Source organism: Epinephelus fuscoguttatus, linkage group LG17 (genome assembly GCF_011397635.1).
Source record: "Epinephelus fuscoguttatus linkage group LG17, E.fuscoguttatus.final_Chr_v1".
Lineage (NCBI taxonomy): Eukaryota > Metazoa > Chordata > Actinopteri > Perciformes > Serranidae > Epinephelus > Epinephelus fuscoguttatus.
Window position 1 is genome coordinate 20,171,613 of NC_064768.1, and position 27,689 is coordinate 20,199,301.

General features: G+C 39.8%; 2 protein-coding genes across 3 annotated transcripts; one reads left to right on the plus strand and one right to left on the minus strand.

Moving 5' to 3' along the window:
* Positions 1–423: 423 nt before the first annotated feature.
* On the plus strand, positions 424–22,539 carry tuft1b (tuftelin 1b). Of its 2 annotated transcripts, XM_049601919.1 has the most exons (12): positions 424–680; positions 13,915–13,995; positions 14,113–14,199; positions 14,342–14,416; positions 14,612–14,677; positions 16,099–16,188; positions 17,014–17,124; positions 19,046–19,269; positions 19,555–19,660; positions 19,986–20,069; positions 20,351–20,445; positions 20,874–22,539. In XM_049601919.1, exons 1-12 carry the CDS (start codon positions 624–626, stop codon positions 20,944–20,946), a joined length of 1,149 nt encoding a protein of 382 aa, XP_049457876.1. In that variant the 5' UTR covers positions 424–623; the 3' UTR covers positions 20,947–22,539. The 2 variants fall into 2 exon arrangements, with proteins under 2 accessions (XP_049457876.1, XP_049457878.1); XM_049601921.1 differs by lacking the exon at positions 16,099–16,188.
* LOC125904490 (protein C1orf43 homolog) lies at positions 22,537–26,688 on the minus strand. The gene is made up of 7 exons (XM_049601922.1): positions 26,307–26,688; positions 26,106–26,207; positions 25,875–25,983; positions 25,723–25,776; positions 24,851–25,017; positions 24,656–24,714; positions 22,537–23,421 (listed from the first exon to the last, which is right to left on the minus strand). The coding sequence occupies exons 1-7, from the start codon at positions 26,367–26,369 to the stop codon at positions 23,214–23,216; spliced, it is 762 nt and encodes a 253-aa protein (XP_049457879.1). The 5' UTR covers positions 26,370–26,688; the 3' UTR covers positions 22,537–23,213.
* Between the last annotated feature and the right edge of the window lie 1,001 nt (positions 26,689–27,689).

A 27,689-nucleotide genomic window follows, 5' to 3' on the forward strand; every position in this document is an offset into this window, starting at 1 on the left:
ACCATGAAACTTCCCCAGCTGATTTATGACACTAAGAAAACCTTCTTTGTATTTTGTATATTTTTTGTATGTTTAAATATGCAAATGATTCCTTATGTAATTAAATATGCACTTTTCTCATATATTTCCAGAGCACAAATTTGACCCACTCAGTGTATATGCTTGACGTTTTCTTTCCACTAGTCTGACAGATGACATGTTATAACACGAAAGTATCGTATTAAAAACGAAAAAAGCATATTAAAATGTCTAAAGTAAAAAAAAATAAATAAAATTAAAAAAAAACAACTAAACCTAAAGCAGTATAACATGAGCACACTGACTTCTGCCCCCGACGTCCTGATTTATGATTCATCACATTCCATTTAAATGAGGCGCAGACATGTTGAAGACCTGCAGCGTTCAACTTCACTACCTGGACAGACCGTGAACGCAGCAGCACAGGCTCCAGGTGTCTCCTCACTCTGTGTTCATGTAGCCAAGCTAACGGCTGTTTGAGAGGAGGACGACGTGTGAAGTTTTCAACAGTGACTGACAGGAAAGAGAGGAAACTTTCGACAACTATTTATTCATATATATTTTCATTTTTTATGTGTTTATGTGTGTGACTTCCCACTGAGAAGATGAGCGAAAGCGACACGCGGACTGCGGGGAATGGAGAGGAGAGCAACAGACTTAATGTGAGTGATGATAAAATTAACTTTAATGTTGAATTAAAGACGCAGAGTTGAATCTCTGGCAGGTTTAACTTAATTTAAATGTGTCTTCGGTACTTATTAATATGTTTATAGTGACTTAAATCTATTTTATATTTGCTGTGGTACCGCTGGAATAACGCAGTAACAAGCCACAGCTGTGATAAATGATGTTTGCTCACTGTTGTGTTTGGCTCTTGTATTTTACAGAGTTTTTGAGCCAATGTTCAGTTTCCTATATGACCATATTAAAATGAAACTGTGCAGAAAAAGAACATTTAGAAAAATACAAATTTAACCTTTAAAAATGTTCAGCCTTTATGAGATATTTATGAGATTATGTGACATGAAAAGTAGAAATTATATTCATTTTCACCAAACAAATGATGTCAGATTACATTTTGAACATAAGAAAATGTGCCTTTAACTCACCAAAGCCACCATATGTAACACATTTATAGTGTTATATTTCACGTGTGTGAATGCAGATACAACACAAACATACTGTGTGGCTGAGCCCTAACTCGAATGTGTGTTGCCCCAAAGCCAAATGGAGCTCATGGTAGTCAGCCAGTGTTAGCTGTATTTACTTGTATAGACATATAGAAGCCCTGGGCTGCTGTATGTCAGTGTGGTGGTATTAATTGCACACTGACATCAATAAGTCTTGTAATTTTCTGAAATCAAATAACTGCAAACATAAGACAAGTGCTTGATAGACATTATTGTCTGAGAGAGATAAAGTAATGCCAGATGGTTGCTAAATTCAATTGTACGTACGAAAACAAATACCTCTTGCATGTTATCTATCATTTCATATCGTCAAATGCTCATGCAGGTCAAACAGCAGGTGTGACGGCTGCCACTTTGTTGCATAAGTTGCACATCACTTATCATTAACTTGTGTGTGTCACTGTGTACATGGCACTTTCACTGGAACTTTAACCCACATTTTGCCTTTGCAGACATAGTTTGGAGCCAGTACACTTTCATGGTTGTTCTTCCGCAGAATACCATAACTTGACATGAGAATGAATTGATATGTTGAAACAAGTGAAGTGTGAACGCCCTACTTCAAACGTCAATAGAAGTAATTAGATTATTGTACCCTGCAGCCATGTTTTTCTGGCTTAAAAGTACTTGTAACTTTTTTGCCATTGTAGAACTTTTATTAAATTAAGGCTCATTTGAGAGAATAATTGACCTGATGTTCAGGAATGTTTCTGAAGAACTCAATAAGGAAGTGCCAGGACTTGTTGGTTGGGATGTTAAATAGAAATATCCTGTTTTCGTTGGCAGTCTAATGGTGTTTTGTTTCTGCAATCAATCTTACTTCAGTAACATCTGTTTGACATTTGATCCAGTTTATGAAAAACCTGCTCTTTCAGTGTTGTTATGCACCAAAATGTAATATGTTTACCAAAGTAAATATACTTTGGCAAATACTAAAGGATATTTACCAAAGTGACATGAATAAGAATTATCAAATAAAAGGTTTAACGTTAGATAAATTTTATCATGGTTAAAGTCATTCACAGGCCTAAACCATTGAGTCAATAAGTGTCATGATGGTACATGTGCATCAGGATGGTGGCGTGAATGAACAGATCCTTTGTTTATACAGATATCTGGCAGGAAGAGGAGAAAGACATAATCGTGCCAAGACTAAAACACGTGTTGCAAAAGCATTTTTGGCAGCTGTGAGCTTTGATGGGCTCCAACTGTGATAAAACAAAAAGTGAATAAATGATTAGAGTTGGATCTTCAGGCCTTTTCCTGGCTTTACAGTTTGGGGAAGATAATTTTTTATTCATTATTGACTGCAACAGTGATTAAGGGCGCTACACAAATAACTTAACTTGATAGGTTGTTACCATGAAATCACTGGTTATTTTACACAGCACTGACGCTCTGTTTGAGATGGCAAAGGAGCATTTTTGAGTCCCGTGGTCTCACTGTAAACATGAGCTTTGTCCTCGTTCACATCCTGCTCTGCAAACCACTGTTTCCACTGGGAAACCTACTGCATCCCATTTAAGCACATTTACGGCTTTAATGTTTTTTTCTTATCTTTGCAAATGGCAATCAAGTTAGTGTGTGTTCTGTCGTGGTGTGGGAACACGCAGGGAAGAGCAAGAGTGGTTCAGGCAAGGATATTATTAAAATAGCTTAGCTGGATTGTTGTGGGTTCTTTGTCAACTCCAGGGTATACTTACATGGCTACATAGGAGGGATCCTTTGTGTGTGACACCAGCATTGTTAAATGGCATGTTTGCACTGCTCACATATCAACAAAAGGACAAGCAACTATAAATATATACAAATAGCGTGATAGATGATGGATGTTTACCACACACCTTGAAGTCTGCTCTTTGTGTTAAAAAACACGCAAAACACGCGAGAGACATATTGTTATACATTTTGAGTACGAGTGATGAGACTGATAATCAATTTATAGAACTTATTCAACAAAAAAGTGTCATCATTTAACTGTTTTAAGTCATTTTTAGTAAAACTGTCAACATTCAGTTGTTCCAAACTCTCACACTTGGCTATTTTTGGTCTTTATATTACTGTAAATTGAGTGTCTTTTGGTTTTAGAGTGTTGGTCTTAAAAAACAAGCATTTTAAAGGCATCCCCATGAGCTCTGTGAAATGATGGGCATGTTTCTTTATCAATCAGTTAATGGTTTGGTCTATAAAACGTCAGAAAAATTGTGAAAAATTTCCAATTACGAATCCCAAAGTGATGTCTTCAAATGTTTTCTGCAACCAACAGTCTAAAACATACAGATTTTCAATCGACTGTCATAAAACACAAAAAAGCCATAAAATATTTACATTTGAGAAACTGGAACCGGAGATTTTGGTATTAAAAAAAAAAAAGGTTGAATGGTTATCAAAATAGTTGTTAAATGATTTTCTGTCAGTCGACTAATCGTCTAGTGGAACGATTATTTTAATTGTTGCAGCTCTTGACAAAACGCTAATGTAATGATTATTAGTTGCAGCCCTTTATTAGATAGTTGTATGTTTAAATGGCGATGAAAAACACTAGATTTAAGATAATATCAGTGATAGAGGTTTGATGTATAAAGTAGGGATGGGGTAATATACGACTTTGTTGGGGATCACTAGAAAAACCCAAGGAGTTGTTTGTGCTTAATTTCCATCATCAGAATAACCAGAAATATCATGTTAGAAGCACCCAAAGAGACTCAGTCTGCTGGGTAACCAGCAATAAAAAGGGACTTTGCAAAAACACGCTGCATACACACCAACTTAAAAGAAAACCACAATTGATCTTAATAAAGCATTAGCATATTTTATATCCAAAGATATGATGCCCTTTCAAATAGGTAAAAAACTTTATTTTAGATTGTTTGTTTTTCCTTAAAAAAGTATGTAAACTAAAATATGTGTGTCCAACAAAAAAATTTGTTTCTTCACAAAATGCAAAGTAAAGTGATTTCACTTTTTTTTAGAGCCCGGACACCATGTTTACTGTTAGCCGTCGGTGAACATCTGTCGCCCTAGTTTTTGTGGTGTGTTCCGCTCTGTTGGCACTAGTCGGCGTCTGTCAATTGTTTCTCAGTTGATTCAATATGTTGATTCGGCATCGGACACCTGTTGTTGAGTGAATGACTCTGATTGGCAGGTCGGCTCAGTGCATGAGAAGAAAAACGGAAGTAAGGAAAGCAAACATATGACTACAGTCAAACTTGTTATATAAGATGATTTTTTTTTTAGCCATTGAGCTCTGAAGCAGAAAGGGATCGTAACAGTTTGGGTGATTGTTCGCTAGCACACAGCAAATATCCTTGGGTTGTGTTGTTAAAATGCTAACTTGCTAACTAGCATCTTGAATCCATCCTGTCGGTCTTTTAGTTCCCTTTTTAAATGATGAATACAGACCACCATCACCTGCTGGTATGGAGAGTTATGTCCTCTCACACAGGTGCAATACGTACATGCTGTTTGGCCATTGACTGTAGTCTTTGCGGTGTGTTCAAGTGCAACTTTTGTCTGAGACAGAGGCTACTTGAGGTGACACACTTTTCTTCGATGTTGGTTTGGTGTGTCTGGGCCTTTAATGCCACTCTAAGAGTTTTAAGCATATTTTGATAATTATCAGGATAATATCGCAAATCACAATTATTTTGGCCAGAATGATCACAACATGAAATTTTCATATCGTCATATGCCTATTGTAAAGTTATTAAAAGGTAGCTAGAGACACACACACAAGCTTGAACATATCTGGACTGTGGCATTTGACTTTTGTTTGCACAGTTTTGTTTACACTGCACACACTTACCATGCCAGTGACTGTTATATAAAGACGCTTCATTAATCTTTCTTACATAACTCGCACCACACATTCCTCAGAGTGCTGCTACCTACCAGTGTCACCATGTGGCAGATAAATGAAGCCTTCTTCATTCTACGGTTTTGTCTTGGTCACTTATTGTCCAAATTAAGTTAAATATTAGTGTGTATTTGCATACATTTAGGCTATACCTAAGGATTAACCTGATCACCTATTTACTCTGAATGATTGGGACTGTTTGATGAAGATAAAATAGGTGCCAGACCTAGGAATGGTTGCCCTTATCTTAAATTTTCTCAGCAAACTAAAGTAAAATGTGAAGAAAATGGCACTTCAGTCAGATTATCAAACTACAGAGATGGTTTTCAAACTGTCACGCACTTAAGATTCACCATTAACATTCGTCTCTGTTCAGGACTGTTTATAATCTCATCAAAAAAATGTTCCCCCAGTTCTTTCCATTGTGTATTTGGCATTGCAGTCCTGCAGGGGAGGCTAACAGCCATGTGCCTCCTCGGGACTGGCACTGTAGCTCTCCGACCGGAGAACAATCTGGAGGGAAAAAAGGGTTGGGCAGCTGGTGGAGCCTCACCCAGCCATGTAAGGCAAGACAGCCGTGGCTTCCCACACTCTTAGTCACAAAGACACAGACAGTCTGGATCACAGCTGCTTGAACATCACCGGGAAGAGCCCCCGACAGCGTCTCCTGCCCAGGTAGATACCAGAATGATTCTATGTGAGATAAAGTAAAGGGTTTGCATTTGGGTTCATACAGTGTGAAGTGCATCGTGGTACTTGTGGTTATAGTTTTGTCTGCTTGTTTGTTTTTATGATTCATTTGGGTTTGTCTTCATTGTGAGCTTGTCATACTTAACAAAGAGAGCTAGTATCCCACAGTCCAGAAAGAGGCAGGCTACGTTAAACTAACATATACAACAAGAGGAATTAATTTACCTTCATTGAATTAGCAGCTGTATACAGCATGTAATGACAAACACATTTTTCTCAATATCTGAATTGGCATGGGTTTATCTCATTTTAGTGTATTTGACACAGACCATGTCAATGCAAACATTACCATTGAGTTTGTCAAACAAAAAGCAACTTTTCAGAGTCACTTCCCATTTGCCAGTTACTTCTTGTGCTTTGGAAAAGTGACTCAGTTTTTGTTGTGCTGGTGACACATGCTGTTGGCATTGAACAGAAGGGAAGAGTTTATAATTAACATGTGTGACATGTGAGGGATTGGAGCAGGACATGCTGAGATCAACAAATTACCATGTTGTTTTAAGTGTTTTATGACTTTTGTTATCATTCATAGTGTGTGTAGTTGTGCTTTGTTTTGACTGCACTTAGAGATGGATGGTTGTCACACGTTGCTGCGATCTCTGTTGGCACTTGGAATGAGAATGTAGATACTGGTGTTGGAGCACGTCGTGATCTGGTCTACTTTCTCAGCTTGTTAGAATGATTTAGTACGTGTGTATTGTTGTCCCTCAGTGATCAGTCGGCGGTGACATCATCTCCAAATCAGTAGACAACAGTCATGGAGGAGTTTGCAACTCGATAACAGGGCTTGAGTGGTCGTGTATTGATTGTGGGAGGTCACTGACCGGTACGAGGGCGCCTTTTTAGCTCGGACACTGATGTGAAGCAGTGATGTCACCTCAGGATTAGTAAACATGAGTCACATTGGACTGAGGTGTAACTGTCTGTTTTCATGTCAGCTGAAGGTTGAAATCAGTTTAGATGATCTGATCTTAAGTGGGTTTTTATCCCCTGAATTCCTGACTGTCAGACATATTTTAAAATTAGCAGTTGTGTTTTGATAAGTAGAAGCAAAATGGCAGACCTTACCTTTTTCCAACCTCTATTTTCAGACATAATAATCACTTAAAGGAGCACTTCACCCCTCAAATGACAATTTCTGTAACACTCACCTCTTGCTCATGTCTACACTTTACTCTGTACTTTACTGATTTGTACTCTAGTGCACTTTTCGTAATGGTGCTCCAATAAACAGGAATTACAGCGTAGTAAAAATGTGTAAAGGAGCTTTATCACTGCTCTGTCCTCCTGCTCCATTATCTGATATGAGCAAAGCATTACACTAGAGACAGAAAGCAGACTCTCCCTCAGGGCTTGCTGTTGCTGCTCAGCTAAAGAGCTGACCTGTGAAAAGATCCAGTGGCAGATTATTTACAAGGTTACTTTAACGCTTCATTTGAGCTGCTGCATTGTTTTTTTCTCTGTGTACTCTCACGCCAGGAGATGTCAAATCAATCTGGAGACGCTCATTTGGGCACACTTGCAGTGATCTGTTGAATAAGATGTTACGAGCACCATATTCACTGTTTAGTGAAAAACTGTGATCGTGGCTTGAATAAAACAGCAGTGGTTTCTTTATAAACAAAATAATTTAAAAAAAATAACTTGATGTTGAGTGGTTTACCCAGTAGAAAGCTTTCTTCAGTCTTATGCAAGACGTGTGGAGTATTTCACTATAAGTTTGTCTTTTGATCTTATCTTATCATGAGAATCTGATTAACGCAGATTTATACTTAAGAGAGAGAACAATCAATTGAAATTGAGCAACACCTTAATTACTGGTATTGATATGATCTCATAAGCTATTTTCATTAAAAACCTCAACCTGGAGATGTTTGTACGTTCATTATGAAATGAGTTTATATGCAAATATACCACTCATATCATATAAGATATATGACAAGCCCAGGGATACCACTGAAATAATCTTGCTCCCTTTGTGCTCTCTAAGTGAATTTGAGGTTACCCTTCCTAGAAGTGCTGCAGAAATGGAAATTAAGCATGTCCTGAGCTGCATGAACAAGTCTAGTGGGGCGGCACTCAATGATGGAGTAGATATATAATGGCACTGTAAATGCACAGAGCAGATGAAAGCTCTGATCACATTATGTACAGTAGTGTGTGAGTTTGCACATGTCAAAATATGGATTAGAGCAAAGCAGTAGGAGTATTAAGTCAAGGAAGTATGGTGGTATAACCTGTTTACTCAGAAAAACGCCCTCATCAGAACAACCTTCATATCACACATGTTTTCTGACTTAAGTTTGTTTTTCTTGTCAGTGCAAGAATGTAAGAGCTGTTATATCAGGACCTAACAACAGTTAGCAGATGCTCATTTGTTAATAAGGCAGGCCAGGACCACAAAAGTACGCAATGATTCAGCATTTAATTTCACCTTGGAACACGATCACATGTACAGGCTATTTGGCCTGAAATGACACCTAACAAGCCTCTTTTGTGGGAGTGGTTCCCATCAACTTCCTTCATCCGTAATCATTGGTTTGGACTGTTGTGTGATTGTTGTCATGGTGCAGTTGACCTCTGCGTTGAATGCAACATAAACAGTCAAGGACTTTGGGGTAATAGTGCATAAGACTCTTGTTTTTCTGAGATATGGTGACATGTTAGATGATTACCAGAGATTGCTTTGGTGTTCAGCACTCAGTGTCTGCACCACCTTAATATGGTCTTACAAGGGAAACATTGTGGTCTGCAGTATAATGTTGTTTCAATGTCAATATGGAGGTATTTGGTCAAAAATATCCCAATATTTGATTTTCTCCTTATCGCCCAGCCCTAGTCTGAGGTTTTCCATATTTCTTTTGTTTGTCTCAAACACAGTGTTGAAGCTGTTTTTCCCTGGAAAAGAGGAAACTCCTCCAGGCATTCAGTTTGGCACATGAAACATCTTGAACTCTGCATAAGATTTGGCGCTGTTAAGGGTTAATTTGCATACTGAGTAGCAAAATCTACCTTAAATTACCCTCAATTTACTTTTATGAAAAGGCATGTTGTTATCTGTAACTTATCCTTCAGGTGTGCTTATTTTGAAGCTCTGTGGCTGAGTGTCTGCCACATGTCTAACATGTAAACATGTCCATGGAGTCAGTTCTCAAGAAACACAGAAGGATAGCGTGTGGTTGGCTACAGAACATTGTGTTTCCGTGTACAGTGAGCAACTCCCAGGGCGTGTCTGTCCCACAATCCTCTGTGTGAAACCCTCAGGCTGTCGCTCCCTTAGATCACAGAATGAAATGTTGGCCTGCCTGTCACCGCCTCTGATGGTTTTAGGACATTGCAATTACACACAAAGATCTGCCATTCAAGCTAAACCATTTAGCCTGAGTTTGACTTGCAAAGCAGAGAACTGGTCGATTGACGCAAGAATGTGTGAGCCACGTGACGTGTACTGGGTTGCCTTTCTTTGTTCTAAAGGCAAACGTTACTGTGTATGTGTCGACATGACTTATGACAGGCATGTTCACACACACTCTAAAACCATAAAACTGTTTCCACCTATTCACATGCAGACCACAGACACATACACAAAGAAGGAAAATCTAAAAGCACGCATCCTGTCATGATCACCATGTATCTATTTTAGTCAGTATTTATTTAGGAGTTTGCATGTTCTCCCTTTGTCAGCGTGGGTTTTCTCCGGGTACTCCGCAGGTTAATTGGTGATTCTAAATTGTCCGTAGGTGTGAATGTGAGTGTGAATGGTTGTCTGTCTCTACGTGTCAGCCCTGTGAGAGTCTGGTGACCTGTCCAGGGTGTACCCTGCCTCTCGCCCAATGTCAGCTGGGATAGGCTCCAGCCCCCCCGCGACCCTCAAGAGAATAAGCGGTTAGAAAATGGATGGATGTTGTCCAATATGTACTGTGAAAAGTGTTTTATTTTTTAGAGAACATATTCCAGAAAACATACTTGGAGTCATTTATAATATTTAAATTCCCAATTACATTTACTGTGTTGGTGCACTGATGTCATTTTTTGCCTTACATATCTTTGTCACGACTGTTTGATAACCATGTTTGAGGGATAACTGCATTAGATAGATGGATAGATGGATAGAATATCGGCCAATATGTCAATATCAAGATTTTGTTCTTCCTAATATCAGTATTGGTATCGGCCCTAAAAATCCAGTATCAGTCGGGCTCTAAAGCAGAAATTTATATAGTAACTCATAGCCTCATAGACAGACATGTATAGTATGTACACACACACACACACACACACACACACACACACACACATGTACATTAAAGCTCCATATGATTACTCTTACTATTCTTATTTGCTTGTTCTGCTACACAAAAAGTTGTGAGATATATTGAGATAATAAAAACAATATTGTTGCCATTCTGCATGTTTCCCAGTTCATCATGATCTGCAGGCACCAGGCATCACGTGATGGTTAAGTGCCTCATATCAAATGTACGGAAACGTAATGCATTCATTTGAGAAGAAAAATATATTTTTCTCAGTTTTTCTGAATTAACAAGATTATTATCTCTGATTTGTGAGCAAAGTTTTTATGGAAAAATGAAACCTTCTCTCACAACTCTGCGTCATGATGATACATCTTCATGATGTGTCATCAGGTTTCATGGAAATTTGAAAGCTTTTCTCATGACTTGTTATTTCAGGAAAACAGCAGAATTTCTTTTCACAAATAAAATGCATAAAGCTTCTATACAAAAGTGCGTCAGAGTGCAGGTATAAATCAGGGCCTCAGTGTGGGGTGTTGCTTTTGTGCTAGGTCGTCACTTAGAGTTGTAACATTCAGTCACTGACTGGCACTGTGTGTCCAGATGACTGCACTGCCTGGGAGTTCCTGGGAATTCAGATTAAGTAAAGGGCTTTTCCTGGGAAAGAGGGAGTGACTGAATGAATGATGTTTGTTGTCTGGTGAGGATCCTCGCTATCAAGTGTGAAACAACTTCTACAAGAAACCATCGCTCATGTTTTATTCATGTGTGGATACTTTGTAGATTCTCACAGTCAGGTTCACATGTGGTGTCACTAAATCATGTGTGTGTGTTGAAGTTATTATTGCAGCATTGTCTTCACACTTAAAGCTGACAACAGACTGTGGCATGTGGAGAATGCGTCAGCACTTCTTTATCATTCCTGTACTGTAACCATGGGTGTTATTTTCACAGGGAGCAATTAAAGTTGTGTAATTATTAAATGCAGTCAGTACACTGTGTGTGCAGCATCACTGTGCTGCATGACAACATGTTTCTGCAGCTTACTGGGTGACATCGACCAAACATTAAGTACTTCAAGGGAGTGAATGCCAAATATTACGCAGGTAAAATTCAGACAAAAAAGATTCCTGGCGTCTTTAGCGTGACTTAACACAGGGGAACATCTGTTTCTCTTGCATTTTATACACCATGCAAAAGTATCACCTGCCTGTGAAACCTGTAAAAATACCTCACTGACTGGAAATAAAAAGCCTGTCCTGGAAAGCACGTTTTTTATGAGCAAAGTCACAGCTTCCACTGGTGTGATACCAGCGAGCGCTAGCTGTAAACACCTTACTGCACCACAGCTATATTCAATGATGAAAAACAACCTGCAGACAAACTCTCCCTCTGTTTTAGTTCTCTTAACTCACTGAGCATTTATTGTTTATATATATTTTGGCATAATAAAAGTTGGGATGTTTCTCTGAGGATTGACTCCTGTTCCCATCCACGTTTATAGACTAAAACTAAAAAAATCAACAAAGAAATTAAGATAATCCCAGTCCCAACATCTATAAACTTTTGCTTTCTTTTGGCTGTCATATTATGAGCCATATGCACAGCTTGGCTCACTGATGATAGCACTGACAGCAGCGCCACAAAATTTAAAAAAACAGTTTTTAGAGGCATCTGGCCTGAATGATATATAATAATATCAGTTCAGTCTTCACTTTGTGTACTTTAGGGTGGAGGCTCACTGCATAAAACAGCTACAGCAGATTAGCTACACACGCACACACACATGCATGGATGTGTACGTACCGACACATAACACCACATTGAGGCTAGGATTAAGCATAATTCAGGTCGCTGATGAGATAACAATCGACTGTGTTACATAACTCACCTGTGGCTGGTCTTTTATCCTCCACCTGAAGTGAAATGAGTTTGTCAGAGGGCCAAATGTTTTGTTTGCATTGTACATTCAGAGAAAAGGCAACACAATTTGTGTGGAGTCATACCTCAGCTTACTTAAATGGGTGTTACCATGGAGGATTATGTATAGTTAGAGCAAGCATTTGCTTTAGGGGAAATGTTATGCTTTGTAATGCAAAAAGGGCGGCTGACTTTAAGGGGATTTGATTTGACTTTCAAGTGATGTCACTTGTCAAATCATTTTTAGACTGAGATAGACTGTTGTTCTCAGCTGGGTCCAGAGTCATGTTTTACCTCCCTGTCTTTACTAATTAATTTGGAATGCTATGTACTCTGTTAATGCCTATGTTAGGACATTTTCAGTGGATGATCTTACAAGCTCGAGACAGATAAAGCTCTACAACATGCAATAAATCAAAAGCAATGAATTATAATGTGAAGGTTGACTAAACGTACGGCCTACAGCCCAAAACCGGCCCTCCAATGGGTCCAACCCAATCACCTTATATTGATGCACTTATGAAGGATAAGAGGTGTCACGTTTCAGGAGCAAGTTTAACAGTGAGCAGCCTCCTTTAATGTAAAACGATGCCTCATCGGCTCTTCCACCCTGACCAGAATACAGCTCTCTGAAAAAACAATTAATATTTATTGTGGTCATATTTAAAAAATATTAAACATCAATTGGCAGGTTCATTACAAAAGAACCTATATCAGACTTTTATCTTGAAAACAGTATTTGTGGAGCCCTGTTTTTTAGGCACTACCAAAACATTTGACTTGTGAATTGTTGGTAAAGCAGGGGATAACTTAACCTGCTTCTTCAATAGATCCACTTTGGTTTGGGGAGGTGATGTCAGCATTGCTACACAGGAGTGGAAAAGTATGGGAAAATGTACATGTAGAGAGTAGTAAACCAACTGAATGGAAGAACTGAGAAACATTGTTGAAACTGGACTTATTTTTCCGAAGAAGTCTCAGGCTGTTCATCATCTATTTTCTAAATAGATGAACATTTACTTAAAGTTACTTGTTTATACAAAAGAGAGGGAAATTTTTGAGGTGTTGTTATTAATAGGTTTTTCTACAATGGTTTTACTGGTTTGGCCCACCTAAGATTACTGAACTAAAATGAGTTTCACACCCATGCTCAGGATAAAGTTCTACAACATGAAATAAATCAGTAGCTCTGGATCATAATATGAACCCAGATGAAATAGCTATAATTATCATAGAACAGCAGGCACTTCCATGGAAAACCTTCACTCCATGTTATTAGGAAAATATTATATGTCATTAAATGAGGAGCACAGGAGAAGCTGGCGCCCCGTCAAAAGCAACTTATGATCATAAAGTAAAGGAGCTGTAAAGATAGAAATGGAACAAACACCCAGCCCTGTGGGTCAAACACAACTCAGACCATCTGTTATTTTTCCAGAAGTGTGGTGTTGTTGTAAAATCTATCTATTAACGCTGTGTTTAAAGTGAAGTTGCAGATTCTCACATGATGTTTTTGTTTCTAAGGCAACAAATTTGAAATGAGAGTGAGTCAGCAGTCACGGATGGTTTGAGTGTTGGTATTTTTGTCCCTTACTGGACTGGCCTGATTTCATTTTCTCCAGCGAGTAGAGTGGAATGTTTGGTCGTAGTCACTAGACTTCGCCCTGGGGATGCAATGGAAATGTCTCCTCTGTGTTGAGTTGCTAGGCTTTCAGGTCTAACAATGTGGCATCCACAGAGGAACTCCAGCATGGGGAAGTTTTACGGCCAAAAGTACGCCTTTTTTTCTCTGCTCCACCCTCTCTCTCTCACTGGTCGCTTTCATTTTATGCCCCTCTCCTTTCTCTTTGCTGGTGGTTTTTCCTCAAAATCCCCACAGCTCCGTTTAGTCAGCTTGTTCCTCTTTTGCTTTTATCTTTCATTTCAGGTCCGCCGATGCAGTCGGCTTAGACTCACTCTACAAGATCAGGATCAGTCAGACTGCACCTCGGAGCAGCACAGCAACAAGGTACAAAATCAAAGAGGAAAACCGTCATTTACTGAAGGAAAGAAGAAAGGGTAGCATGGAACATTTACTAAAATGTTTTTTTTTGTTTTGTTTTGTTTTTTTTTTTAATGAATGCAGGAGAGCAGTATAGCAGTTGTGCTGCCACAGAAACACAGGGAGCTGGAAGAAGCACTCCTCACACCAACAGAAATTGAAGTCATTAAGGTACGTGAGCTTCTTTTAGTGTAATTATATTTGATTATATAACCACACGCATGTATGAGCCAATCCACCTTTTCATGCTTATTGAAAATATGTGTGTGCTCGCCCGTATTATTTAACACTCTCCTGTCATTTTGGTATCCAGGTTTATCTTGAAACACGTCCAGAGACAGCCGAGAGTGTCAAGATGCTGACGGACGAGGTATCCCAGATTCAGGAGGTTAGTGTGCGACAGACAGAGCTGAGCTGAGCAACACTTCCCTCCACCACATTTAGACAATGAGTCAACATTTAACCATAAGTGGAAACATCAGAGTGTGTGTATTGCTGGGGAGAATAAGGGGAAGGGTATAGTGGTAATAGTTTCTGCTTAGACCACATGTTTTAAATGTGTTTGTTGTGTTTTTGTCTCTAGGTGAGGTACTGTCTGAAGACTCTGAGAGAGCAGATGGCAGCCAGGCAGAACACTAACAACAACAAGGTAAACACCCTCTGTGTGATGTTTTTCTGAATGTGGTGCTGAAACAATTAGACTAATAATTATTCTGTTAATGAAGAGAAAATTCACATTTTTTTCTTTTTTGTGTATATTTTCCTTATGTTTTCTTGAGTTGTTGTGTTGAGTTCTCTTAGCTACCATGAAGTGAACTCTGTTAGGCCTGAAACTAACTAACTAAAGATTATTACCAGCAGTGACAGCAGGGCAGGTATTGTTTTGACCTTGTGAGTCTGTGTGTGTGTCATCATGGCAAGATGTGGCCTTGGAGACAGCTATTGTGTCCGGAATGACCACAGAGGCAGTTTTGAGTTTTTTGCCATGTGATACGTCTGTCTGTCTGTGGACAGATTCTGATAGTGTCACAACCGTGCAAGATGCAGTCACGAAACTTTATAGGTGTGTCGCTGAGTTCCCAATTAAAGCTGAGCTCAGAGATCTGGTCTGGTCCAGGCAAGGTTGCCAGATTTAGGGGGGGTAGGAAGACGGGAAGGGATCGCTACAACCCTACTTTGCGCCCCCACTTTTCTTTTAAGTCGTGGATTGGCGTCATAGCTGGTATGATGCAATTGCAAGATGGTCTGTAGTTTCCATATTTACTAAAGTGGAAACAGACAACTTTTCAACTTTACCCCATTAGCATTTCCATGCTGTATTATTGTTGGTGCTTCTAAGGGGGAAAACAAAAGTGCTATCCTCTTCCTGTTTTGGTTGTGCAATTTTTGAAGCACTTTCTTTGTGCTGTAAATCAAGCCTTCATTTTCCCAATAGATCAGAATTGCATATTGAAAGGGAGGCTTATGGGGAAGCAGTCTAAACACTGATGGTGTCATTTTCTACAGCCAATACACCGTGCAGTCAACATTTACGTCATAATGACAAGTTGATGTTACAAAACATATCTGTTTCCACTTTAATTCATGAAGTTTTTCAGACACCAATTAAATTATTGTCACAAAGTGGTCCACAGTTACAAAAAGATTGATGAGACAAGCAAAAACTCTGAAATCATCAGAACAAATCGAGGCTGAGATGCCGTTTAGCCAAAGTGAATAAGGGCTTAAAAGTAATTCAAAGTTTTTTAAATTAAATCCTAATTTTAGCAGAAAAGTAGTGAAACAAAGCCAGAACAAGGATAATACATGGACACTGTAGAGTCTTTGTTAGTGACCGTGCAGCAAAACCTTTAACTCACTGTAGACGTGCTTGGGCTTGTTGGCTTTAACAACAACACTTTAACAATGCATCACAACAGTAGCTGAAGATTCCTTCCTTCATCTGCTTCTGCTTTCTCAAGTTGCAGCATAGATATATCTGTCAGCCACCATCCAGTATTTGTGCATTTAATGAGCAAAAGAAGAAACAAAGCACTAACTCCACTAACCAGCCGCTGCTCTCCTCTTCAGTTTCCAGTCAATGGCTTCAGAGTCAATGTGCCCAACAGCCAGCGAGATCTCAGCAATGGAAACGCTGTTCCCACTGAGTCAGACGCTCAAGTAAGCTAATCACAATCAGCCTTCTCTAACGTCTTCAGAGGAGCGTTTGCTGCGGCTTTTATGATCTCATTATTCATCAGTTTAATATGAATGAACCATGGGGAATGGCAGGAACCAATTTCAGCTGAAAATAGTTTGAATGCATTTAAATTTGTATTTAAACGACAGGCATTACATTCATTATGGAAAAAAAATGTCTGGCCCTCCAGCTGTTTACCACTCACGCTCTCCAACTGCCTGCTGCTCCAGAGAAAATGGTGCCAGACTCTGGAGCTGATAACAAAGCTTACCACACACACAGCACAGGAGCTCACTTACACTCTGAGTAATGGTGCACACACGAACACACTGCCCCCCCACACACACAATATTGTATTTCCATGCATTATTCTCAACTCAGCACATCACAGCATCTCCTGTAACACAACACCATTATCTCCCAGAGAAGTAGAGTCAGAGCAGGGAGGTGCTGTGGCTGTCCATACCCAGTGACCCGTACATGTGGTATGTAGGTAACCTAGAGTCAATTTACACCGCCCTCCTTTCTAAATGTAAAGTGCATTGTTTGTGTGGAAAAGCTATTTTGTCCACCTGAAGGACAGCCCCGAGATAAAAGTTATCTCTGCACAATTCAACACACGTGCAGCTACTTGTCTAAATGCTTTTGTTACCTCAGGCTGGGGTAAACAACCTTTCAACTTCTCAAATAGCCTATCAGCAGCCGCTCTTATCTGTTTGTTAGCTCCTGCCTTGCCCCCAGGTTCAAGCAGTTTGCCAGATTACGCCTAATTAAGCTTGTCACTTTCTGTCTGCCTGCGCTCTCAGGTCGGGGATAATCAGGAGGAGAGCGCGAGGCTCAGGGAGGCGACCAGGCGTCTGTACGCGCAGCTGAAGGAGATGGAGAAGAGGCATCAGGAGGAGAGGGAGAGACTGCAGGTCTGTCTCACGAGATCAGTTACATGACACGATTTCCTGTCTGCAGCTATGACTCACTCCTCTGCTGCTGTCTTGTTCCTTTAATCATCCTCATTATCTGCCAGTCTCATCTCTGGATTCCATCCCTCATCCTGTGATCACCCACTATTTGGGTCTTTGCTCTACAGCACATTCATCTGTCAGGTCATGTAGGGACAATACTCACAGGCTTACCATAGGCTGATCTGTCAAGTACTGTCCCTGTGATCTTGTACTAAAACCCTTTTACTGTCAGTGGCACCAACACAGTTATATTGGTGTGGCTGACAGATACATAAACCAGTCACATAGCTTGAACCCAAACTTATCACATCGTTTTTATTCATCTTAATTACACGTCAACAGCAAATACATTTAGGTTGTGATTCAGACAACAGAGCAAATATTTCAACACTTTAGACTTTACACTAAACACATCTTTTTTTGTCTTTTGAGATGTTCCTTGATCTTTTTCACCACCATCTACAAATAGATTAAATGTTTTTCAGTTTTAGTATACATACAGAATGTGTTGCGTAAATTATATGGCCACTTTTTTATCGTGGTCACCCCACTAACTTACTAAATCTGCTTAGAAATAGTATGTAGTAAGAATTTTGGACACGGCTAATAAGGAAATTAAAGCTGTAAGTTGTCTCATCCTAACAGACCTGAAGAGTCATAGAATGTACTCACAAAGTTAAAAGGATAGTTTGGATCTTTTGAAGTGCGGTTGTATGAGGTATGCATTCATAGTCAGTGTTACATACAGTAGATGGCGGTCGGCACACCCCCAGTTTGGAGAAGCAGACAGAAGTACTGCCACAGAAGCTAAGCAATGCACTGCTGTGGACGGGGGCAGCAACAAAACGCTATATTTTGAATATTTTCACCACTTTATCTTGCTGTCAAACACCCTTTCTGATGGGGAACTGAAGCTGTTATATCACTCTCTTCAAAGCCAGACTCCACTGAGAAAAACAATAATTAAACATTGCTGAGCACAGGAGCTGCTGGTCTACCGCTGCCTTGCCTTGGTTAGTTTGTTTGTGTTATTGTGTGACTTTGGCGTTTTAAAGGGTCAGCTCAGATTCACCAAAGTCATAAAAACACACAAAAAAGCTTACTGAGGCAGCAGTAGACCAACAACTCCCATGTTCTGCAAGGTAAAATTACAGTTTTCGTCAGTGGGGTCTGGCAGCTTTGACAAGAGCATAGATTGGGGACTAAAGCTGTTAGCGGCTTTCCCATCGCTTAATTATTATGCTATTTGCATAAGGGTAAAGCAATGAAAATACTCTAAACATAACGTACAGTTAGCTGCTGCCCCCTAGGTCCACAGTAGTACATTGCTTAGCTTCCATAGTGGTATTCCTGCCTGCATCTCCAAACTGGGGGCGTGCAGACTGCATCCACTGTATGTAACACACTGACTATAGATAAGTACCTCATACAACCCCACCTCAAGAAATCTGAACTATCCCTTTAATTGCTGGGACCTGGAAAAGCCACATAGTTAGTATAAAAAGGCCTCAGAATACACAGGCAGTTAGAGGATCAGAGAGATTTTAAATGAACCAAACTATCTGTTGCAAACTTCCATTACCGTTTATTGACTTTCCTGATTTAACTTTTACTGCTGTACTTACTCTTGAGCAAATAGGATTTATGTCGACATTTCACGAGCACTCATTTTTGGTTCTACTTCCAAATGAAGTGGTTTAGATCATCTGGCTAAACTGTCGGCTTGCACCTAACAACTTCAACCTGAGCGAGGTCTAATCAGGCAGAGTAATGACAAAACAGTAATTGTTTGGGTGTGCAGAGGCTTCAATAGCGCATCCATAACTACTTAATCACAGGAAATCCACAACAGGTTCTCACTGTGCGGCTCCCCTCACAGGCCGAGTCGCAGGAGTATAGCGTCCGTCTTGCTGAGCAGTCTGAGCGTCTGCAGAAGGCGGAGGAGCAGTCGGAGAAGAGGGGTCAGCAGGTGGACGAGCTGCAGAGGCTGCTGGAAAGCATGGAGATCGAGAGTGGCATCCTCAAAGACAAGATGGCGGCAGGGGAGGCAGAGCTGCTGCAGCTCAAAGCAGACAAGGAGGAAGGGGAGGAGAAAGAGCAGAGGTGAGATGAGGAACAAGGTGATGAATCAAAACACAGTCACTGGTCCTAACAGGAAGTAGAGGCTGGATTCTTTTGTTTTTAACAAGCTAAGTCATGAGGAAAAACTCATACGGTACCCAATGTTATTTGTTTGAATGTCAGATGCAAATACAGGTGAATCCATCCACTTTTATATCCTCTAACATGAAAGAATATATCATCATATATATACATGAACTCCTTTCTACATATCCATTTGCTGTTTGCTGACAGAGTTTGCTTATTTTTCTGTGCTTGTGTTTGCAGGTGTGAAGAGCTGGAGAAGGAGGTGGCCATCCTGAAGGAAAAGATTCATCACCTTGATGACATGTTAAAGAGTCAGCAGAGGAAGGTCCGCCACATGATCGAACAGGTATTTATGCACGCAAGGACATTGACTAACAGTACAAGGTGCGCACACACACACACACACACATACACACACAGTGCAAAAGAGCTCTCCAGTCCCCACAACTGCACAGGAAGCCATTAACGAGGAAATTAGATTTTGAGGAGGCGGACACATAAAGCGTAATTGATTTGAGGGAGTGGAGCCAAGAGGAAACGTGCGGTGACACAAAACTCGCTTGTCATGAATAAATGATGCTGCATCTGCTCCTGTTGGAAAAGTGAGACGCATATCTCCAGATCCTCTCACATTGTTTGTTTGTATTTTGTTTGTTTTGTGTATGATACAGCTACAGAACTCCCGGACGGTCATTCAAGAGAGAGAGAGATTCATCAGGGATCTGGAGGAGAAGGTGGCTTTCCTGGAAGCTGAGGTCAGGAGCCTCATGTAACTGCTGTCAGAATCTGAATTAGTAACTAAAGGCTTGATGCTACTTAGATTTATTATTCCTATGATTACATGTTCTTCTGACATCTTTATAAAATATGTTATATGTGTTTTTAGTCGTCCTTCCCGTGCTAAGGCTTAAAACACCACACATTTCCAATCAAGGAAAAGCTGAACAGTTGTCCTGCATGTAAAACCTTCATATTATTGCTCTGTAATTCTGTCTGTGCACATTATTTAAAGCCTTTAACCTTTTCCTGTCTGCAGAACAGAGAAATGCATGACCACATGGAGTATTTCCTGGCAGGCCAGGAGCCTCCGCCACTGACGTCCACCGAGAACAAGCCAGAGGTTGTTTACAGGTGAGCTGCTCGATTTATTATTCACAGTAAAGCCCTATTCACACAGGAGCAGTGTTATCAGGGAACTTTAAGTCTGTATTTTATGTGGCACATTTGCACATTTATTGACATTATCCCCTGGATTTGATGTGCTAAATCATTTGTACCTCCACTCACAACAAAGAAACACTGTAGTGATGTACAGTAACTTCCTTTTTTCTTTTAAATGTGGGTTAAACATGCAGAGGTGATTCTGCCACATATTGTAACGTCATCTATCTTATCTTTTGAAATTTTACTCTTGTGGTGGATTTGAGTTTGCTCTCTCTGCAACAGTTCAGTGTCGAACCGGCAACCCTCTTGCTGTGAGGCGACAGTGCTAACCACCACACCACCGTGCTGCCCTTCTTAACATTCATTTTTCTATTTTTATTTCTCCCTCTGTGCAGTAAAACACTGACTCCGTCATCACCAACCAACAAGGCCCTCCCGTTCATCAAAGTCATCGAGATCATGTCGTGAATGAAGTGTCAGCCAAAGGGATGACCAGAAGTAAAATACAGTGTAAATATATATATATATATTTAACCACCTGCCAGGATGTTAACGTAGGTCTGCAGTGATTTTAACAAAGGCTGGCTCAGCAGTCCTCATGGTGACAAAGCACATTGGTCCTTTGTTAGTACCTCATAGTTACTTTTGAGGCTGTTCTGCACCTTTACCGGCTCTGTCAGTGTCAAACAGAATCTAAAAAAGAAAAGGAAAGGGGAATTCAAACTAGGATCCAGTGGTAGGAGGAATCCTAAAAAGGAAACGAGGAGGAGGTTGTGCAATGCAAAGAATTTTACTGAACTTGTTACATGACATACGCAGACACAAATCTGTGCAGTATGTACTTTGTCAGCAAGTCTTGACGATGCAGCAGCAGGAGGAAGAGTTCAGTTAAGTTCTCTGCGTTGTAAAGTTTTCCGCCTCTGCTTCTTGCCCATGCAGAAAGGAGATGTGTGAACAGGTCAGTGTTAAAGGTGGATCAAGAATAAAAACAGCTGTTAGTATTGTATTTGTCTCTTGCATATATTTGGACAAATGTACAAGTAATCACACTGTGTTGAGTGTTTTCAGCACGTCTTCATCTTATAGCAGTGATACTCAAGTTGCTTTGCCTGGGGGCCACTTTTGCAAAGTGACAGGGGGCCAGGAGCCAGTTAATAAACAAACATTTATAATTAATATAAAAATGATTAGCCCAGACCTCTGTCAGGAGGTGCGGGTGATCCTCCCCTTATTTTTTTTTTTTTATAAACAAGCCCTATGTTGATGCTTTTCTGTGCACTCTGGCACATTATTTACATTCAGTGTGCAAAAAAAAATTTCAGTATAAATTAGAAAATCTTATACCACGGCCGTAACTTGAGTATCACTGTCCAACAGCCTATTGACCACAATCCTCAGCAGCCGAGTTCAGGGTCAGATTCCTCAGTGCTTTGCACCACATTGCCAATGGCAGGCCTGTAGCTGGCAACGTCAATATTTAAATATGATTTATGTTTAACTTAAATGTAGTTCTCTGACAGAGTGGGTCACATATTATATTTTATAGAATTTTGACCTTTTTAGTTATGCTGGAAAATACTCATTAGATGCTACTTGTAGAGATATTGGCTAGTTAACTGACATTTTAATTATTATCTATGCTGCCAAGTGCTGCCTCAACACCCTCACTACATATCCTGTTCTGTGCTAAAAGGTTTCATATTTAATAACAACTCTGATTTAACTGTTAAACTTACTGAAATAACTATGCATTGTTTGTATGCTGTTTTTTCCCTCTCTGTAAAATACTTTCTGTTGCAATCCAGGATGTACAGTTTTATAAACTGAGTATACATTTACTGTGAACACTGTAGATAGGTAAGTTATAGTTGAGTCTATTATTTTGTTGTAGACTGTCACATCATGTTTCATAAAATGAAATACCTGGTTTATCTGAGTCATTTGTTGTATCTGTAGTTTCACTTGTTCTTGCTTTTATCCTCTCTGCTGTTGCATTTTAACTCCATAACCCTGTACCGCCACCTAGTGGAGATAATAAAGACTCTGAATGCGAAGAAGTGGGTTGAAAAGCTTTTATCTCACGCCACAAAAATCTACAAGCTCACATAAATACAAATCACACGATATTAATTAAATAAGTTATCAATGGCTGTATAAGTATCTTACATCTGTACAAACAGTAAATCAAAAGGTGCACTCTTATTTACATTTGGACTTTTGGGAAAAATAAAAACAAACTCAGGTGATTTGCCATGAACTTTGCAGTTTGCCAGGTTGGCTACAATCGTATTTGTCCTCTGAACACACTCATCAGGTCCAACATAAGAACAAAGGCGCTGAGTGTAACACGTGCACATAAAAGTTTCACCAATATGACAGAATAAATCTTGTGACTGCAAGATTTTAACAACTGTTATAAAATGAGACATTTCTTTTTCTACATCAGTGGTTCTCAAACTTTTTCTGTTATGCCCCTCCCTTCAGAAGCCGAAAAAGTTTATGTCCCCCACTCCACAATTTGAAAACCACTAATCTACATAATGAGATAACCCAAAAATGTTCTGTAACTGACTTTAGGGAGAAGCTATCCCAACTGAATTTGTACAATTTTAAAGCTCAGCTTGGAAACAATCAAAATCTTACAACTTTTCTTTTGCTGGTACTCTGTGTAACCATTTTGCACTCACACACATCACACACACATTTTGTGCCAGTCGGTCCATAGCAGCAGTCTCTCACAGCGTGCTCTCCAGCGTGTTGTAGTTGTCTTTGAAACTCTTGAGCTCCAGAAAGTGTTTGGGCCTCTTGCTGCGCTGGCCAGTGGAGGGCAGGTAGGTGACCTGGATGGTGGAGGGAGTGCTCCGGACAGGAGAGCCTGTCAGGTCCTTGGCTGCCAACTGGTGATGCTGGTCCAGGCTGGTGGTGCTGGAGTAGACTTTCACCCTGAGGGAGGGGAGGAGAAACGGAGGCAGAGAAAAGGAGTTAAATATGCAATACGGTTTACTGTTTAAGATGGATGGCATTGCACAAGTATATTAGTGATACTAGTGAACATAATATTTATGGATATTAGTAATGAAATTGCAGCATTAACTGTTACTGTAATAAAAGTGTTCATTAAAAAAGACTCATGAGCTGAAATCATAAGATAAGTGTAAGAACACAGCTGCAGATCTCCTCTATTTTATGTATGATTATGCTCATAGTGGATAAACGTATGTGCTCTAAAGGCGATGGGCCACACTACAGCATGAAACCTCCCGTTAACATCAAATTCAAAACTTTTTTTACAATAGGTAATTTTTTGTGCCGAAAACTGTGGAAAGGATTACATGTGAAAGAGCTAGTATCAGAAGTATCAGAAATGCCTCCAATATGGGGCGTTGGTGGCTTAGTGGTAGAGCAGGTGCCCCATGTACAAGGCTGTTGCCGCAGCAGCCTGGGTTTGACTCCAGCCTGTGGCACTTTGCTGCATGTCACTCCCTCTCTCTCGCCCCCTTTCACGCTTGTCTGTCCTATCCATTAAAGGCTAAAAATGCCCCAAAAAATATCTTTAAAGAAATGCCTCCAATACTGCCTAAAATGCTGGAGCAGGTATCAACCAGTACATATGTCTCTGCACTGATCCAAAACTACATAATTTATTAATAAACTTAAATGTAATTTCACACCTGGATAAAACTGCAGTTTTCATGGGAACCAATTCTTTGGTAGCCTAAACAGCAAGGTGTGCTGTGCAGCCACTGGCAACTACTGTTTTGAAGCAACAAAGAAAAACTGATTTCCAAGAAAATAACGTTAGCCGTTAGCAATTTGGCAATATTTTACACTGGAAAGTCCCATCAATTAAAAGGCAACATGTGCAGTATGCAAGGCTTCAATTTCAAGGGGTGGCACTACTGTTACTGTAAAGAGGGGCTGCACTTTAAGATCTTTTAGTAATACACAGCTGTTCATTTTTTTTTAAAGGCAACAGTATTAGATCAGTGCTCAGTATCAGCCAATACGCAAGTTCAGTTACCAGAATCTGTATCATGAAGGTAAAAATGGCATCTGAACATCTCTAATATGAAAGCATGCACTATGCTTTGCCCTCTGAGTGGAGGATTGGAAAACTTGCTTCAACAATGTAACAAGACCAACAATGTCAAGTCTGGACCAGCATAAAAGCACTTACACATCAGCCAGTTCGTTGAGAGCCCGCTGGTAATCAAGAAACTCAGCTTCCCCAAACACCTGAAACAAAGAGTTAACACCCAATCAGTAACATGCAACAACATGATTGTTAAGAGCATTATATTCCTTTCATCACCCATCAGTCACATTTTCCTTTCATCACCCATCAGTCACACACAAAAACATTTGTACACACCCCTGTCCCGTGGCGAGCGCTATCATAGCCTTCAAGTAAACGGTCAATAAGCGCGCTGCGGCTACTTTTGATCAGAGAGTGGGAGTTGCGCAACTCCAGCAGCCAGTTCCTGAAGCTGCGTCCAGTAAACGCGCTGGGACAGCGGCTTATCTCCTGCAGAGGAATTCCTGAGGTCCAAACAGGAAGGAACAAGAAATGAAGGTCAGAGGGGTAAAAACTTCAATATTGCCCATGGGTGAAACTAGGTCACTACAAAAACCATGATTTGGTGAACTCACAGAGCAACTACAAAAACAAAAGACTTAAATTGGAGCATCACCTAAATTATGGTTCAATCAAAGTTCAATCAATATTTCTGAACATGAGCTACTCTCCCTCAAAGCCAGAAACCAGAGAAATAAGTCTCAAATTTGTGATGTCATTGGGTATAAAGTCTGGAGCTGCTCCTCAGACAATGAATGGGAGCCTGATGGTGTGGACTCACTGATGTACAAATGTACCCATATACTCTGTGTCATCTACAGCATCTTCCCAATTCATTGTCTATGGAGCAGCTCCAGACTTTATACCCAATGACATCACAAATTTGAGTTTGAGCACCAAAGTTTGGGGATTTGGGAGGGAGTTGTTCATGTTTACTAATATGTTTGGACTGTTATAGACTATTGGAATGACATGTAAGAATTTTGAAAATGGGTGTAGCTCAAATATGTAAAAAGATTAACAGATGAAAAGCTGTTTGAACTGCTGCTTCTCCATAAGAGGTGAGAGTGAAATGAATTCGAGAAATGATGACGGTAATGAGCGTGATGATGAGAGTAATGCATGTACCTGCAGGATCAGTAATCTGAACATCAAATTTAATCTCTCACCTGAGTCACGGATGGCATCCAGAGCTTTCATCCTGTACAGATAGTTGTAGCAACCTTTGAAATACAAACAGGTTTTTGTTACATTACGACAAAAAGGGACAAAATGCAAGTGGATTTAGGTGGAAACAAGATGAGTTGAAAAAGTGACTGACTGATCTGTGATCCTTGCTTCAGCCTATCGTCGTCCTCTGGTAGGAGACGAGGTTCGAAGCGGATGTCCTGGACCTTCGACAGTCTGGAGTCAATTTCCTCCCTCAAACCCTGTTTATCAATTCATGAGGGAAAAACAGAGACACATGAACTCTTGCACCAACAGCAGACGCTGCATATGCAATTATTCTCTTGACAACACACGTGCTTATACAGGAGGGGATCAACTGTACCTTGGGTGCATTGTGGCCAATAGGAGCATGGGGTCCTCGGCGGGATCTCATTGCAAAACGCATGATCTGCCTTTTGACGAAGATAAACAGAAGCACAAACACCTGCGCACAAACCAAACATGGCAGGACAGGGTCATAACTCCAGCATCATCACATATGCTACATCACATAAGCTAGCAACCAAAACTGAAACCCACGTACCAAGCTTCCATAGGCCATAACCAGGACAACATTAACCCCTGATAACGGCGATGACTCTGCCATGTTATCTGTCAGCGTGTACAGTATATCCTCAGGTCGACTAGCTAACTTAGCTAGCAATGAATCTGAACGTTACGTTGCTACATTGGCTTGGTAGCTAACAGTCGGTTGTCCATTTCTGAAAAGAATAGCCACTGCTGCACAGTTGAAAAATTGCGTATAAGCTTTGGAAGGATGTTTAAAAAAAAAACTATGTAGCGACCGCACTAACGCTCCTCTTTATGTCTAACGACATTGTACGTTAAGTACGCAATTTAGCTTGCGCTAACCATGGTGGTGCCAGCGCCAGCTAGAGGAAGTGTGTGCGACAGTGACAGCTGATTTACGACGCTCCGGATTACCGTAATAACTGTGTACGTAGGACCAGTCAGGTCAAGCAACCTCCCTGTACAGTAGTTTAATTAACACTTTGTACAACATAAAAATCGAATGTTTTGTTTTGTCAAAAAAATTCAAAAGGCACTAAAACCTTCTGCTGTGTGTTTTGTACTGGCCCATGTATATTTTGTATGAGGTTTAATTTTGTACAAAACATTAAGGATAACTTTGGAAAATGATTTTTAATGTGTGTTGAAACAAGCACAATATAATGACACTTTTTACTGAATTATATATATTACATTACTATGTTAATACTAGTGGTAGTAGAAGTCTAGTATTTAGCACTATATTATATAGAATTATTCCATTAAATTAAAATTAAATACCTATTTTCTTGCTTTTCAGATTATATTATACATCTAAATTTAACATCATTTTATTATTATAGTATAGTGAGTGTATACATATTGCATAAACTAAACACCCCTGTATATTGTACTATATTTTGATATATATTGTATTTATTATTTACACACTTGTAGCACCTGCAGCATGACTACCTGTTTAGGATCCTTAACAAGTCTTAACCTCAGTGAGAACTTCTAAATTGCACAATATATTTGCATAATTAATTTTATTATGCCTTGCATTATAATGTATTGTCAACATACTGTATATTGCCTTTTTATACTTTCATGTTTATTGAGTTTTAGTTCCATTTACAAACAAAAACATTTTCTCCATGGTACAAATCGCTCTTACAATTTCCAACCATTGTTCTATAGTAGGGGACTGAGTCTTGTACCATTCCCATTACTATAGTATACCTGCTTTGATTTGTCATTTTCTTTCATGTATTTCATTTTATTTAGTATTTTTTCATCTGTTTTGTTACCTCCTGTTGTGTCTCCTTTGCTGCAGTAACGATGAGTCTTCCTGTGTTTATGAGTGCATACTGTAAAGTGCAAGGTTCCTCCGTAATATACATGTATTTCTCATCAG

What these genes read in the sequence shown, in the direction of transcription:
- tuft1b (XM_049601919.1), top strand. Translation starts at nt 624, where the DNA reads ATGAGCGAAAGCGACACGCGGACTGCGGGGAATGGAGAGGAGAGCAAC. An exon ending in AGGTATCCCAGATTCAGGAG is followed by an intron (nt 14,417 to 14,611) that starts GTTAGTGTGCGA and finishes TTTTGTCTCTAG; the next exon opens with GTGAGGTACTGTCTGAAGAC. An exon ending in AGGAGAGGGAGAGACTGCAG is followed by an intron (nt 17,125 to 19,045) that starts GTCTGTCTCACG and finishes CTCCCCTCACAG; the next exon opens with GCCGAGTCGCAGGAGTATAG.
- LOC125904490 (XM_049601922.1), bottom strand. Translation starts at nt 26,369, where the DNA reads ATGGCAGAGTCATCGCCGTTATCAGGGGTTAATGTTGTCCTGGTTATG. An exon ending in GAAGCAAGGATCACAGATCA is followed by an intron (nt 25,777 to 25,874) that starts GTCAGTCACTTT and finishes TGTATTTCAAAG; the next exon opens with GTTGCTACAACTATCTGTAC. An exon ending in CTCAACGAACTGGCTGATGT is followed by an intron (nt 23,422 to 24,655) that starts GTAAGTGCTTTT and finishes CCCCTCCCTCAG; the next exon opens with GGTGAAAGTCTACTCCAGCA.